The sequence below is a fragment of the Oxyura jamaicensis genome, chromosome 1, assembly GCF_011077185.1.
Source record: "Oxyura jamaicensis isolate SHBP4307 breed ruddy duck chromosome 1, BPBGC_Ojam_1.0, whole genome shotgun sequence".
In the NCBI taxonomy this organism is placed as follows: Eukaryota; Metazoa; Chordata; class Aves; order Anseriformes; family Anatidae; genus Oxyura; species Oxyura jamaicensis.
In genome coordinates, this window is record NC_048893.1 from 3,228,444 (window position 1) to 3,244,248 (window position 15,805).

At 49.2% G+C, this 15,805-nt stretch overlaps 1 protein-coding gene across 5 annotated transcripts in view; it reads left to right on the forward strand.

Moving 5' to 3' along the window:
* Positions 1–4,146, forward strand: part of PFKFB3 (6-phosphofructo-2-kinase/fructose-2,6-biphosphatase 3) — a 38,897-nt gene extending 34,751 nt beyond the window's left edge. For 3 of the 5 annotated variants that reach the window (XR_004753094.1, XM_035334067.1, XM_035334060.1), the window contains 2 exons: positions 407–457; positions 1,303–4,146. Coding sequence is in view for 4 of the 5 variants with exons in the window: in XM_035334067.1 (XP_035189958.1) it covers positions 407–457; positions 1,303–1,309 (58 nt within the window). In the remaining variant the exon portion in view is untranslated. The remainder of the gene's footprint in view (positions 1–406; positions 458–1,302) is intronic. The other 2 variants (XM_035334046.1, XM_035334056.1) reach the window with 1 other exon arrangement.
* Positions 4,147–15,805: the final 11,659 nt, after the last annotated feature.

The following is a 15,805-nucleotide window of genomic DNA, read 5'->3' on the forward strand; positions in this document are numbered from 1 at the left end:
CCACCGGTGCCAAAATTTTTTAGGGGCCTGCCCCCCCCCCCGTCCCCCCCCCCCCCCCCCCCCCCCCCCCCAGCCTGTCTGGGGCCAGGGGAGGTGGAGGTTACCTCCCTTCCCAGTTTGTGCTGCTGGAGGTGCTTGGTAGTGGGTGCATTGTTGCACTGACCATCACCAGTGGGGGCTTGTCCCCTGGTTCTTCCAGATGGGGACACGTGGAGAGGCCAGGGATACAGCTGCGTGCCTCCTGACTGTGGGGTTGAGCTGGTTTGGGTTTGCAGGACTAACTGCTGTGATGATTTCTTCCCCTTTTGCTTGGTTTGTGATCCAAGGTGCACTTTGTAACGACGACCCAATTTAAAGTCTCTCCTCTCCCCTCCCTTCTTCTCCCCTTCACTTTTCATGCTTAAAGACGACCAGTTTGTCACTTTCTCAAAGTTTTCTCTTTACTAATATTTCCAAGGTAAATGGCTGTGGGTGCATGTGGCTTTTCCTAACCCTCACTGTGTTTCCTTAGATAATGCAGACCAGCTTGTCCCACTCTGCCTTGTAGTCTCGCCATGGTTGCTGGTGCTTGTAAGAGGCAGCTTAGGTAGTAAAAGATTAAAAATGCTGAGAAACCTCCCTAGGTGTTTCCTACTCCCTTCCCCTCTGACCTTTTTGTGCAGTTTCGTGAATTGGGAAATGTATTTGTTGCGGTCATCTCTTTGGGTGTCTCCTCTGGATGCTCTCCTCCAGGGGCTGTTTTCCTGGGTGTCTCTGGGTTTGTGGTGATAGCAGCAGGGCTGAATTTTGCTCCAGCCATTCCACCACCAGTGGTGGCTGGTGGCCAGGCCAACTCCTTGGCACCGTTGCTCCTCTGTCCTGAGCTGTCTTTTTTGGGCAAACAGTGGCCTCCACCCAGCAGGTGGGGGGGGATGCTGCCCAGCCCCAAGGGAAGCTGGAGAGATGCCTAAGGGGGCTCCTGGAAGGAATGTTGTGTCCTGTCTCCATGTCTTGCATGGACCAAAGAGCGGCTCCAGGCGTAACTCGGTTTTTAGGGGTATCTTTGCCAGGTTCCCACCCTGCAGATAGTAAAGCTGGGTGATGCTCAAGGGAGGGATGCAGGTAGCAAGTCAGTGCATCTCCTCCTCACCTCTCTCCTTGGGTGGACAGTGTCCTCTCATTCTGTGGTGGACGCTTTCGTAGTGCCCTGTGGCGTGGCTTTACTGCCTCTGTCCCCTTTTGATGTGCACATAGAAGATGCTGGCTGGGGTGAGGTCTGGTCCCAGCGTGACCCCAACCATGCTCCTTCCTCTCTCGTTGCAGAACATGAACAACTCGCAGAAGCCGTCGTGACTCTGTTGGCGCTGTCGCAAGGCCACCAGCGATGCCAGCTCCCATCCCATCGTCATTTCTTGAAGCTTGCTTGTAAAACCGGTCTCCTCCGTTTGCGGTGAGGTCGACCCTCGGCTGTTTCTATCCACGCCCGTTCATCTGCAAACTGCTCTGCTGAAGGGGGGAGAGAGGCAGGAGAGCGAAGGAGAGGAGGGAGACGAGCTCCCAGGTTCACCAGGTCTCCAGGCTTGCAGCATTGCTCTCCTCTCCGGCGTCCTGCTAGAGCATAGCAAGCTGTAAAGTGCTTCTAGTGCGCAGGCGTCTCCGAGTTTAATTTTCCTTTGTAAGCGGTTTTGATCTCCTTTTGTATAGCTGATTGGTACCCATCCGTCTTGGGGTGGAGTGTATATATGTGAATGGTGTGGGGTTAGCAGAGAAACGGGGGGAAGAGGGGTGGGGGGAACAAAGGGGGACTTCATTTTTATTATTATTATTACTAATTATTTTGCAAGGAAGCCCCTAACGCACTGTGCTGCAGTCCTCAACCCGCACCAGCTACAGCCTGTCGCACACCTTGTTGAGGTGCACAAGAACTGCTGGTTTAAACCAAAAAATAATAATAGCAAAAAATATATATTTATATATATAAAACCCCATATGTCAACTGATATAGCTTGAAGGGGTGTGCAGAGAATATAAATCTGCTGCTGAAACCGGCCATGAGCTGCTTGTAGCATAGAGGGGGAACCACACTGATGCTGGCTTGGGCAGACCCCAGTCCCTGGGCTGCTCCGAGTTCAGGTGTGTTTTGATTTTTTTGGCAAGGGGACTGAGTGCCACTTGAGGTGATGTGCTGGTAATTGGCCTCCTCTTTCCTCTGGCTCAGGGGGAAAGAGATGTAGGGGGGTGAGAATGCCTGCAGTGCTGCAGGAGGTAGGTGGCCGGGCTGAGCTGGATGCGTCGTGCAGGCGAGCAGGTCTTTTGGATGGCTCCTAGGAGTCCCGGTGTGTCTGCAAAAAGTCACGAGAAGAGACATTTTTTTTTTAATTTAATCTATACACATGCACACGCATGTGTGTGGGTATATGTATATATAGAAACCGCTTGGTTTTTGCACTTTATTTGTGGCAGGAGCTATTTTATTTCTTATTTTTTTAAGCTGTGCCTCTTAACAGGGGAAGCCTGAATGCAGGCAACTTTTTTTCTTTTTGCACGCTGGGAAGCTGGGACTACACAAAAGCAGTAGTTTTGGCTTCTGAGGTGTGCATGTGTGCGTGCAGGGGAAAACGGGGCAAGGTCCTGGTTTGCGCTCCTTCAGCCCTTCAAACCACCTTCCTGGTGGCTTGAGATACAAGAACCCTTCTTGGCAGCCTGGCCTAGGCTGTGAGCCAGCAGTTAAAGGACAATTAACCACTACTGCTTTGTGCAAAAATCTGTGGTTCCCTGCCCCATCCTATGTATTGCTTTTTCTTTATCCCTGTCTTGTGCTTTTTCCCTGCACAAGTGAGCTGGAGGCAGGAGGTGAAGGTGGTCAAGTCCTCCTTTATCCCCTTTTTTGGGGGGGGACTGGAGATGGGGCAGTCCTTTGGTTTTACCCCTCCTTTGGCTTCCTCCTCTCCCCGGGTAGGAACCAACATCCATGCAGATGGGAGCAGAGTTTTGGGGGAAGTGTTTTTTTTTTTATTTTTTATTTTTTATTTTTTGAAATGTATATATATATTTTTTTTTTTAGGTGGGGAGGTTGGTTCCTTTGCCCTTTGGGAAAAGGCGAACCGCAGTGCCTAGCACTTCAGTCTCATGCAGCAAAAACCACGTTGCATGGGCTCAACAGCAGGATGGGTCTGGGACCGTGCTCAGTCCCTATCCAACCCCAGGAGCCCATCCTGGTGGTGCCCTGCCTGCGTGCGCATGTCCATACGTGTATATTCCTGTACAGACGAAACAAAAACACCTCCCCCTCCTTTTTTTAACCGCATTAAAGCAGCGTCCTGCATGCACGTGCGGTTGACGTCTGCCCTTTTGGTTTCCCTGACTTTGAGAGAGGGGAGTGCCTGGGGAGGGCGACTCGCTGGCCCTTGTAGCCCGTTTCCTGGGGAGTTATCTTTCTCCTCCTGCTACCAGGAGATAAGCTGGCAAATGCAAACATGACGTCTGGCTGCCCCTGATCAGTCCTGTAAGCGTGTAATTCTGCAGATGTTTTGGCATGTATTTGTGTGTGTACATATATGAATTCATATATATAAATCTGGAAAAAAACATCCTTAAACTATTTCTTCCTCTGGAAATACTAAAAGTCTCAGTCCCACAAAAAGATAAAACCTGGTCATGTTTTTTTTTCTTTCTTTTGTGATATCTTTTCTTTTTTCCCCCATCAAGAGGGAGCAGCAGAGTGGTCTTCTCTTGCTTTGGGGGTAGGTGGCAGGATGGTGTCACCCCCAACCCATTGAGTTTTGGCTAACAGATCCAGGACCAGGCAAGGATGCTGCAGCCAAGGAAGGTGGCCAGAGGGGACTTGTTGAACCACACCAGTAGTTTTCCCTCCACCCCCTTATTTTTTTTGTTTTCCTTTGTGATACTTGAATTTATTTTTTTATGATTTTTTTTTGATAGCGAACTGCTTTTTATTTATTTAATGTATACTGCAGAGCTTGGAGAGAAGGGTAGTTACTTGGGATTCTTTTTTTTGTGTGTGTGTGCTTTGTTAACTGTTCTGTATATACGTCTGGAATAATTGCCTGATACAAAGCTGTGCCAGCTTAAAAACAGGGTATGCCTTTCAGAAATTTGTATATTTTGCAGTTGCTGGACCAATAAAATATCTTGTTGAAATATGGATGTGGCTGGCTCTTGCCTTGCTTTGGAATCATGCCCTCGGGTACCTCTCCTGCAGCGTGGGGGGCCCTGAGGGTGACCATGTGCATTCCCCTCCTTCCTTGCACCTATGGGGACCGCTCCAGCCCCATGCCACTTGGATCCCATAACCTAGCCCTTTTATTGAGCCCTGTTGCAGCAATTTTATGGCTTCGGTTATGGTTCATGAAAATCCTGAGTGGGGTTCATCCAACCACATGCTGATGTTACTGAAGTATGCCCCAAGCTCTACCCACTACAGCCCTTGCCTATAAGAGTCCAAGGTGCTGCGCAGAGCCATGCCCTGCCCCAGTCTCTGCCTAGGCCTAGCCATTTATTCAAACTGAGTGATTCTTGAAACTCATACCTGCTTTAAACTATTTGGTGCTAAAGGAAGCCATAGGGCTGGATCAGAGCTGTCCTCTGAGCTCGTGGCTGTCTTTGTCCCCAAGGCAGGAAAGCACTAGATGTCACCTGCCAATGAAGACCTGCCAATGAAGCTGTCAAATTCCATGTAAAGAGAATGTTTGTTTTTGTGTATGTTTTATTGACTTATTTTTTTTTTCCTGGCTCCAAAGCAGAACTGGGACAGGAGTCAGGGCATGGTGTAATTTGGATATGATGCTCTGGAGTGCATTTGGGTTGATTTTCCTCATGTGGTCAAATGCTCATTGCCCTTAAGCAGCTGTGCCTCTGACAGCCTGTCTGGGGATGAAAGAAAAAACAAAAACAAACCTGTACCATCAGACCATTGGGTGATGGGTGCAGCCCCTGCTCTAATCTTCCCTGGGGTTTCAGAGTAGGAGGAACCTTTTGGCACCAAGACTTGCTGCAATGTGCAGGGACTGTCTGCCTTCTCCCCTTGGCCCCTCTGTTCTGTAAGATTTTAAGCTTGACTCGAGACAGCTGCAAAACTTTTTCCTAGGTGTATGTGCAGGTAGGGGAAGCGTTGATGCTCATCCTTGCAAACATCCTCGTGGTGCAGCACACCCCGTGCTCACCAGGAAAGCCAGAAACCACAGGACCCTTTTTGTTTTGCATCTCCAGCAACCTGCTGGCCTCCCTGACCCAAGCAAGGACAAATTGTTCCTGCCTTATTTCAGGGCAGGGAGCGTGGCCTTGCACCCGCCTTGTGCACAGACCCGAAGGATGCAGCAGGCTGAGGTTGCGCATAGACACAACAGCAGCGCTGCTCCCCACGTCCCTGGGCAGGCAGGGGTTGTTGGAAGCCACAATAATCTTGTCCTTGTGGGGAGAAAAAGCTTTTGCCTCCCAAGGCACGGCTGTGGACAGCATTTCTAGGGCTGTTCTGCAAGAAAATGCTCCCCACAAAAAACCTTTGCTCTTTATTCAGCATGCAGGGGCAGGATGGGGATTGTGTTGCACCATCTGCGCAGGGGCAGGGGGGCATGGTTCAGCACCATCCCTGCAGCATCCTTTTGTTTTATTTATTTATTTTTTTGCACGACACGTTTTGCACCATCGCAGACGTTCCTTGAGGCAGGGCGGATTTAAAGGTCACTCCTGACAGCGGGAACATTGCCCTGCTCACAGCCGAGTCCTTGTCATTTTGCCGGGTTCCGTTTTCATTAAATTAAATAAATAAACCCCAAGCTCGCTGCCAGCAAACAAGCCTAGAAAACTTATGATTGCCATTAAAAAAAAAAAAAAAAGAAGCAGAGCAGTCATGCTGGCTGACTCAGCTCTGATTGATGGCTCAGGAATGCGTCTGATACGTGCGAGGGATTAAATAAACTGTGGGCAAACCTACACAATGCAGCACGCTGTATGAAACGCAGCCGGCACCCCGCTCACCTGCCTGCGGCTGGGGAGTGCCTGCCGCCGCGTCATGGGATCTGGGGGGGTCGTTTTTATTTTCCACTGCAAGAAAAAAAAAAAAAAGAAAAGAATGGGTATTTTTTTTTTTTTTCTGAGGGGGGAGGGTTGCTTTGCAAGGAAACTGCTGATTGAGGGTTTTAATAGGGATTATTTAGCTTTGCAACAGTTCCAGGTAGCTAAGTGCAGGTGTGTGTGTTTTCTATGATGGGTTGGGATGGGATGGGATACAATGGGATGGGATATGATGGGATGGGGGCAGCTCTGGGCTTGTCTCACCAATCTCCCAGATCTTTGGGTGTGATGCAGCCCATCCCCATGTGCAGCTGGGCTCAGTGTGGGCCCAGGAGGTGCCAGCTCACTCCTGGCACCCCAATAAAACCCTTTGGTTGTGGCTCCCACTTCCCAGACCCTTCTCCTCCCACCTCCTCCTCCCTTTTGAGACATGAAAATAAATTGGAAGCCCAAAAACCTCGAAGAAAAGCAATCCCTCCTGCAGCTGTGGGAGTGGGATTGGCAGTGCCTGGCGGTTACCCCAGCTGGGGCAGGAGAAGGCCAGGTGGATGGAGGCACAGCAAAGTGAAGAAGGTTTTATTTGTAGTGATGCTCACCCATGCTCATCGAGGGGTCCCCAGGCTATCCGTGCCTTGGCTTTGCACCAGCCACTGTCATACTGGTAATAAATTGGAGAACCCTCCTGCTCTGTCCAAAAATCCCACAGACATCGAGTGTTTTTTGAAAACCTCTCTCAATTTAAAAGTCAGGTAAAAAAAGATGCAACTGGAAGGGAAAAAACCTCCTATTACATGGTGCCCTCCTGGCCCGTGTCCCACTCCATGGGAGCAGCCATCAGAGGTGCTCAGAAACTTTTCTGGCCTTCCAGTGACAGATGCTTTGTGACAACCCCTTGCAGCTTCCTGAACAAATACACAGATTTTTTTTTTTCATTTTTTTTTCAGGTGATGGGGTCAAAAGGAGAAACCAGATTGTGTCATTTCCCTAGCCATGTGCTTTTCCTTTCTAATAATTTTCCTTCTGGGGTCTGGCCTGTTGGCTATGGATGATCCAGCCTCTGCTTCTGGAGCCACTGTTCTCCACAGACACAGCAGTACCCAGGGGACACCTTAAAGGTTTGGTCCCTTGGGTCCTGCTGGGAGCATTTCTGGGAAGGAGATGGTTAGAAAAAGAGAACTGAAACCAAATGTAGCTGTCGGCAATGCTGGAAGAAATTGCATCGCGTGGATGGGGAAACAGCAGTGAGAGCAATACTGAAATGGTTGGCATCACCCTGAAATTCTTGCTCAGTGCATATGGTCACAAAGTTTCTTCTGTCTTGTGTCCCCCCATTAAGTGCCCTGCTGAGTCTCTGTCCAAACCGACCCCCTTTTTTTTTTTTATTTATTATTATTATTTTTTATTTTCACTGGCAAGTAGTTACAGAGCAGCTGTCCTGAGCATCCTCTCTTAATGGAAGGGACCTGAAACTCTTTGGGGCTCAACCTGCCTCCCACTCAGCCCACCTCTCTCCCTCTGCAGAACAGTCCCTCAGGCTTCTCCTGACACAGGAACACCCCCTTTGGTGAAATGTCCTCATGATGGGGTCAGACCCAGCTCTCCGTTTTATTTTTTTCCTGAGAAACAGGAACCAAAACTGCCCCCACCAAAAAGGGAATCACGTTTTGAGTGTTTTGTATTCAAAAAAGGGGTAGGTTTGTCATGGGGCTACAGCGGTGCCCTGTGTGGACCCCACAATCCAGCTGATGGATAAAAGCAGGCATTATTTTGGCTATGTCTGAATTTCACTAACTCCAAATGTGGATGGATTCCCTGTTGGAAAGAGTCAACACAACCCAAACTTCTGCTGATATCTGCTTGCTCCTCAACGCCGGAGGCTGGACTTAGGGGCTTTCTGTGCTCGGTGGTCCCAAGTGGTGCACAGGGAACCTACTCCTACACAGAACCAGTGGGGTCCATGCTCGTAACACACACACAAAAAAATCAGTCTCTGGCATACTGAAGGCTGCCAAGCCTCAAATCTCCTGGCAGGCTCTCCCCTCATGAGCCACCACCATCCCTCAAGGAGCCAGCAGCTCCCAACCAACCAACAATGGGCTAAATGCCTTGAGAAGTCTCCTCCAATGTTATCTTCCATGATCGTAAGGAAAAACTAATCAGCAGCTTGATAAGAGCACAAGTGGGTGATTGAGTCTGGTGAGCTTCATGGCTGACAAAAACCCAGCTGATGCATCTGGCCACCCAACCAGCTGGCAAAGTGGGATGATCATTGTTCCCTGCCAGTCTAAGAAGACTTAGACGTGTTCCTCAGCCACGGAGCGAGCATGATCTGAAAGGATTGTGAAGAGATAAAGTCTGAAACCGCCCAGGCTTTGTGAAATGCTTCTTTCCAGTACAAGGTGCAGGCTCTTGGATTGCACCCACACCTCGTGTCAGACACGGCAGACGTTACTCGGCCTTTATTGCCACGACAGGTATCTTGGTGCTCTTTGCACTCAAATCCTTGCTGGCAAAGATTTGTACCAATGGGTGGCCTGATGTGGAAGCGGATGGCAGCCGAGGCTGTGACCAAAAAGCACGGCTGAATGGGAGCTATGAAGAGAAGCAGTAATTAAGACCTAACAGCTAATTACCATTGCAGAGGGCGGCTCGAGAAGGAGCACAGCCCCAAATCCAGATATTTCTAGCTGCAGCTCAAACCCCACAATTAAGCTGTGATTTTGGTCATTATGAGGAGGTATTTCCAGAGCTGGCTCTTGCCTTCTGCTGCCTTTATCCACCAAAACAACTGACTCAGCATCAACAAAAAGAAAACCCAGCATTTTGATAAATGTCATCCAAACCAGACTGGAGAGCATTGCACTGCGTTGGATGCTTTCACCAAAGCTGGATGCCAGCCTGTGGGCAGAGCTGCCTTTTCTTGAAGGCAGGAGAAGGCTTTTTGGCTGGCAGGGGATGTGTTGGTTTAGGGGAGGCGAGAGGTACCTAAAAATACTGGTGTCCTCCCATGAGAGCAGGAGTCCCATGATATGGCAGCATGGAGAAACAAATGTCACCATGCATTTCTGTGGTTCTTGGTCCATCTCTAGCCACCCATTACTCCAGGCACCGATGTAGAAGGGGAAGAAGGAAGGGGAAAAATGTCTCATACAGCTCTCCGGTCACCCCGTCCACTCCACACTGCAAGCACACTATCCTTGGAGGGACCCTACGGGCAAATCACACCATTGACCTAGTTTTTGGGGTGGTGGTACAAGTGTTAATAGCTTATTTCCTTCCTGTCTCTCCCACTGGTGATGCTGCAGGGACTGTGACTTACTCTGGCTGTTCCAGGGCTGCTCCTTCACCTTCCGGCCAGGATTAATGTCACTCGCTCCAACGGGTGCCGCCACCCTCGCAGGCACCCTGACTCACCCACTCTTCCTTCTGCCCAGCCTTGATTCATCTGTGACAAGTGGCAGACGTGCTGTCCTGCCATGCATCCACCTTGCTCCTTCTAACTGCCCTGCTCCATGTGCCAGGCATTTGCCTCTTCTCACTCTGTATTTTTGGTGCAGTGTAGGCATCCCCTGAGCTTGTCTTCCTTGAAAAGCATCCCTTTTATCCTTTGACAGACTACAGGTACCTCATTCATTAACACATCCCATAATAGCTCACCCAGCAGCAGCTCCCCCTGCCCAGCGTCTGCTGTGTGGGTACCAGGGTGAGACATCAGGCACTGGTGGCTTTAACCTCTTGGAGAAAAGGAGAGAAAAGGAACCTTGGGGCTGTCTCCAGGGCAGGCTCCAGGAGTGGAAGGTTGCCTTTTCCACCTGAGATGTACCGAGCTAAAACGTCAGAGTCATCACCACAAAATGCCAACCCATTTCCAGCCAGCACCTGGATTTATGTTTTTAATATTTTCTCAAAGCTTTTCCTAGGATGGAACCATCTCTTTGGGTGCATTCTCACTGAAGTTTTTGCAGTGTCACAGCCCTCATTGGTGTCAATGAGCTGATCAGACTCCAGCCCTCCATTTACGAGCTACTTGGAGGATGGAAGTTGTATTCTTATTCGTCTATAAATTACCCAGCAGGGACAAGCTGCTGTATAAATAAGGGATAATAAAGTAATAACACATTAATATTCACCATAATTAATTTGTAAGAATGACTAGGATGCCTTTCCTTGCTTGCTAAACCAGCACACAGACTTGTAGTGAGTATTCCTGAGCTCAGACTGCACAGAGGCTAATTTTGAGCCTCTTCTTCTGGCATGTTTTCCCCTGACTAGCTCTGTTGCACAAAGGTGAGAAATGTAGGTCTGCATACATCATAAAGTCATTTGTAAGAATCGGCAAACACTGGAGAGAGACGGGACCGGAAAAAAAGTGAATTAAGTCAGGAGGATTGCAATAAATGGTCTGCAGGACTCAGATTAAATTTGGGTGAAAACCAAGGCTTTCGGTTCAACAGAGATTTTCTCTTTCAAATGCAAATAAAAATGAAAACATCTTCCTGTCCAAATGGGATGGAAATCAATAGCTTCAAAATTTCCAAAGCTCCTTTCCACCCATTGAAAAAAAAAAAAAAAAGATATCCTTGTATCCCTACAGCAAAGACGGGGGGCAGGTCCCAGGCAGACCCCTGTGCCTTGGAACAACCTTCAGCACCCCTCACTCTGAGGGGATGAGCTGGAAACCAGACAAAACCCTTCTTGTGGTCCTCCATCCATTGAGCTGAAGACATTTGGAACCAACTGTTGGCCTGTTTTTGACAAAACATCTCTTTGTTGTAAAATATCATGCTGGATAAATTTATGGTAACGCTGGTGGATAAAGAAACAATAGTGATAGAGTGGGGGACCGCTCTTCGTTGCTCCTGGAAGAGGAAACGAGGGTTTCATCGTCCTTATCTCAGGTGGGGCTGGTCACACGCCTTGCCCACACAACAGGTCACCTGCAGGCCCCTCCTGGGACAGCCAGCAGAAAGCAGCTACGGGCTGAGGAATGCAGATAGGATTCAGCGCCGCGTCACCGGCGTCTCGCTATCTCCCCTTGAAACACTCTTGGAAACCACGTGAGACAGATGGCCACCAAGGCCCCAGACAGGCTGAAAGGGTTGGGAGGGGTGAGCTCAAACAGAAAGCCCACCCTTGTGTCTGCGGTGGGTTTAGTGCAGGTATTAATTACCTTCCTATCTCCTAAGCTGATCTGAGCGTGTCTGAGGCCGGCCGCTTTCTCCTTGCAAAGCCACCGCTGCCTGCCCGCCTGTACGGCTGCTCCAAGAGCCAGCAAGGAGAGGGCAGGGTGAATAAGGGCCAAGAGGATGTCGGGCAGCCCTGGAAGGCTCTTTGTGAAGCTGATTTGCCCACGAAGAGGCTGACTCAGCAGCGATGTGAGGGTTAGGAGAAGGCAGGTGATCGCACGCCTGCCACGGGGCGAGAGCACACACGTGCTTGGCTACTGGGGTTTACCTGGTGGGCTGCCACTGTGAGAGCTTGGACATGTGTCTGAGTACACAATGCGAGTTTTTCAGCTTTTCAGGAGGCTTTATTTTTGTTTGCTGCATACATGCAACCAGGGAATCCAACCCTCTGGTATTTCCCAGTGGCAGTGCAAGCAGTGGGTTGCACAATGTTTCCCTATCTGGTTGTGCCAGTGAGTTTATCTGCTGTTCTGGGAAGAAGGATTGGGCTTCCTGGCTCATCCTCAGTGGCACTGCAGGGGTTTTTGCAAAGCCTGATGTCTGCTAGGAGCAGGCAGGACCCCACACAGCCATAATGCCCAGGCTGCTCCTTGTCTGTGTGACAATAGGAGCTCTCATGTCTGTGCATCCCTTGCAGGTTATGGATCAACGTCATTGCAAAAAGAAACACAAGCAATAACTAATAATGATGTTCTGCCCTGGAAGTCGATATTTAAAGTGCTAATGAGCACAAGCAAATTGGCCACCTACTCCAAAGGGGTTGTGTTTACCCCCAGTGCAAATGTCAGATGAAATACCGAGGAGCAGCTGTTACATCCCTCCATTGTTTTGAATGGGTGATTCGAGATAAACACCTGCGGGACCCATTGTTGTAAGTGCTCTGAGTCCAGTTTTGTGGGAGGGTGCTCAAAGCCAGGCCGCGTGGGAAGTCACAAGCAAATTGTGCACAAATGCCAGAGGTCAAGACACCTCTGTGTGAATAAACATTTGCTGTGGGGGCTTAGGAATAAATGTGCCGAAAGAAATGGGCCTAAGAGCTATTGCGGAATCAGGACTTGTCTCCTCCATTGAATCGGGTACATTTTGCATCCCATTAGCCGGTCCCCAACTGCTCTTGGTTATCATCACCTCTGCTTGTGGTGGATGAGACAAAGCACAGCACTGAGGCATTCGTTGCAAAACAGATATATTCCGGGGTGGAAATCCAGCAGCATCTGCTTTCAAGTAATTAACCAAAGAACCAAAGCAAATATGCACAAAGAGCAAATGAAATCATTGAGATTGGTCATGCCTGCAGAAAATAAAACTGTCAAGGAGCTTGTTTCTTATGCTGGCTAGGATTATTTATAGCTGCACTGTCTGCAGGAGCTCGCCCGAGCAGGAATGGAGCAGAGCAGAGGCTGTGGCTGCTGGGAGAAGTCAGCTCCTTTTAAACAGGGCTGGGAATGCAGGCAAAGCCAGGCAGGATTCTTCTGGGCGAGCTTCTTTTCCATCAGAAAAGGCTGGTTAGTCAAAAATTGAAGCTGTCTGCAGGAACACGCCAGGCCGTGTTTGTATTGGCAAACCAACAGGGTCAGGGCAAGGGCTGCTCAACCTCTGTGACAGCTGCACTGGAGAAGCCTGGGCACTGCTGGGCAAGGAGCAGACCAGGGCGTGATGCACACCATGGTCATGCCACAAGTGGGCAAGTCCCAGTGCTCAGAGCAAAACTCAGTCCAATGCATCCCAACCATTTGCATGTGGAAGGCAAGATGTGTGGGCCTTTGAGGGGCAGAAGATGGATTTGGAGCACAATGGCTCTGGTTTGCCAGGAGGGCAGGTGAGTGGCAGTGTTCCTCACTTGCAATCTGGGACATCTCCATGGGACAAAAAAATGAAGGGAACAGCCCCTGGGAGGGATTTCAGCGAGATGCTTAATGCTGTCACCACCTGCTCCTCATCTGCAGTGCTTCCTTCCCCCTCTGTGGGGACAGTCAGGTGAGACATGCAGCTGCTGCTCTTTGTGCCCCAGCAAGTGCACCTCAAGCAGCAGCTTGCTTTTCCTTGAAGTCCAAAATGGACCAGTGGGGTGCAGATAAACATCTCTTCTGTCCCTACCTCTGTGACAACCTCCTTGAAATTGCAAGACAGGGCAGCAGGTGTTGGGCTGCTGAAGGTCCCCTGTTGTGCTGGGCTCTATGTGTGCAAATTACCCCAAGATGGGTTGGTCTTCTGACCGATGGAAAAGTTGTATTATTACGATTATTTTTTACTATTGCTATTGTTACTAATACTATTGTAGTTATTATTATGGTTACCATTAATATTGCTATTGCTATTACTGTTACTGTGACTTACTACCACTATCACTATTACTATCACTACTACTATCGCTATCACTATTACTCTGTCTGGGAGTGTCACAGGCTCATTCAGGTACCTCAGGAGGTCAGAGAGGGATACAGGTGGCACAGTGGGTTCAGTAATAGCTCTGCAGGAGCCCAAAGCCTTTTTGTGGTTTCTTTTTGTCCAGGAAATTTCTTGGAGAAGGAGTGGTAGATTGTACTTACTGCCAGGACCCCCAGGAGGGATCCCTGGAGGGATTTGTCTTTCCTTGAGTATAAATTCCTGGTGTAGCCTCTAGCAAGAGTCACAGATCTAGCAGATGGTGGACTGGGGGAGCCACAAAACACAAGGGAAACTGGACATTTACTCCATCTTTAACTTCTCGAAGTTGTGCTGAATAGTGCTGATGCTTTGATTTACAACCTGTACCTTACCGGGCACATGCTGCCCCTAGCAAAAATTTTCAGCTTCTCTTAAAGCTGGCCACCAGGGCTTAATTATTGCACTAACTCTTCACCTGGATGGAGAAATGTTTGCAGCAGCCTGCCTAAGCAATAAGGTTGATTGACTTCAGATGGGATTTGCCTATCCATTTGTAATGAAGCCTGCAGAAAACATGCGGGGTTGACTTCGCCCTTGAATAAGAAGTCTGGAGGCTTTGCATAGAGCAGCACTTAAAGCTGTGGGTAGTGACGGCTCTCTGCCAGTAAATGCAGTTCTCTCACATGCGGTGAGTGGAAGAAGTGACTGAGATTTGCATCTTTGCCTGGTTGCTGCAAGCAGCACAGCTGCTCAAAACGAAAGGGCAGAGCTGCGGCTCGAGCATGGGGGAGGAAGGGGAGGAGGGGAAGGACGTGACCCTGCGTCGCAGAGATTCATTTCCAGTAATTGGTGTGCTCTGCATGGCTCAGGCAAAACCCAGGTCTAATTTACAGTTAGGCAGATTTTGGGTAGCTCTCCTATTGCTTGGTCACAGGTCTTAAAGTCTTCTTTTTTTTTTGTTTCCTTGTTGTTGTTTTTGCCCTGGCAGAGGCAACCATCCATCAACGCTGATCTTATGATGCTGGCAGAGGCAACCATCCATCAACGCTGATCTTATGATGATTCTTTACATGTGATCTCCAGGTGGAAGGGTTTCTGCCAGTTAATTCACCTGAATTGCCAGTAAGGCAGAACTGGTGTCTTGCCCCTGGATGTCTGAGGACAAACACCACTATATTTCTGGACCTACATTTAGCCCTACCACTGTTACACTTAAAAATTTAGAGATGTGGGCCAGGTGCTTTAGGTTAGCTGCCATGGTGCTCCTGGCACTGCAGCTTCTGGCTTTGTTTCAGAGATGCTAAACACCTTGACTTCACCAGAACCTCCAAGGACTTTGGAAACTCAGGTCCTCAAGTCAGTAAATTACCGGTGAGGCCAATTAAGTCCTGAGGGCAATGTCTAGAGGCTGACCAAGATGCAACCGTTGTGGCACGGGGCCTTGTATGGACATGGAGCTGTACGTAGGTCCTCGCTGTGCTGAATTAACAATCCAGGAGGTTTTGTGCAGAGCCCAGAGGCTGTGCACTGAAAAGGCAGCGTGGGAGGGAAAGGAGATGGGGAACCAAACCATGCCCATCCTTTAGGTGCATAAATATGGTGAGCTCCTTGCCAGCTAGTGTTTGCTTTACAGGACGTGTTGAGAACAGTGTTCATTACTTATGCAAAGCTGCATGGTTATGAAAATAAAGTGCCAGATAAGCCAAAATAGCCTGTTATGAGGTTCACACCAAAAAAAAAAAAAAAAAAAAAAAAAAAGTTTAGAGAGCTGCAAAACCACCTTCTGCTTGGAGAGCTCAGCTGGGAGAAATGGCATCATCCAGGACTGTGCATCACGTCCTATCTGATCACCCACACAATGCACCAGCTCGTTGTCTCCTCCTTCTCTTGCTCAAGGGATGTTTTGACTCCAGCACTGAGCAAAGAGAAAGGCTTATGTGACCTAAATCAGGTTCTGCTTCTGCTCACATCCCTCCAGCTTGAGTAAACAGCAGTGGATGTGACTGAGAGCACATATGGTACCTCGTCAACGCCTCTTCGCTGCTTCAGGTTGCCTTCTCCCTTCGCCAGAGGTGAGTTTGACTCATTCTATATTTAGAGAGATGCCTCCCCTTTCCCCACACCTCTCATTAATCCTCCCCGATCAGCCAGTCCCCATCCCACCTCTGCACCCTTGATAGTTATGGAGCAGCTTTGTCCAGCACGCCCCTATGTCCCAAACCAAACCCCTACGGAGGTCA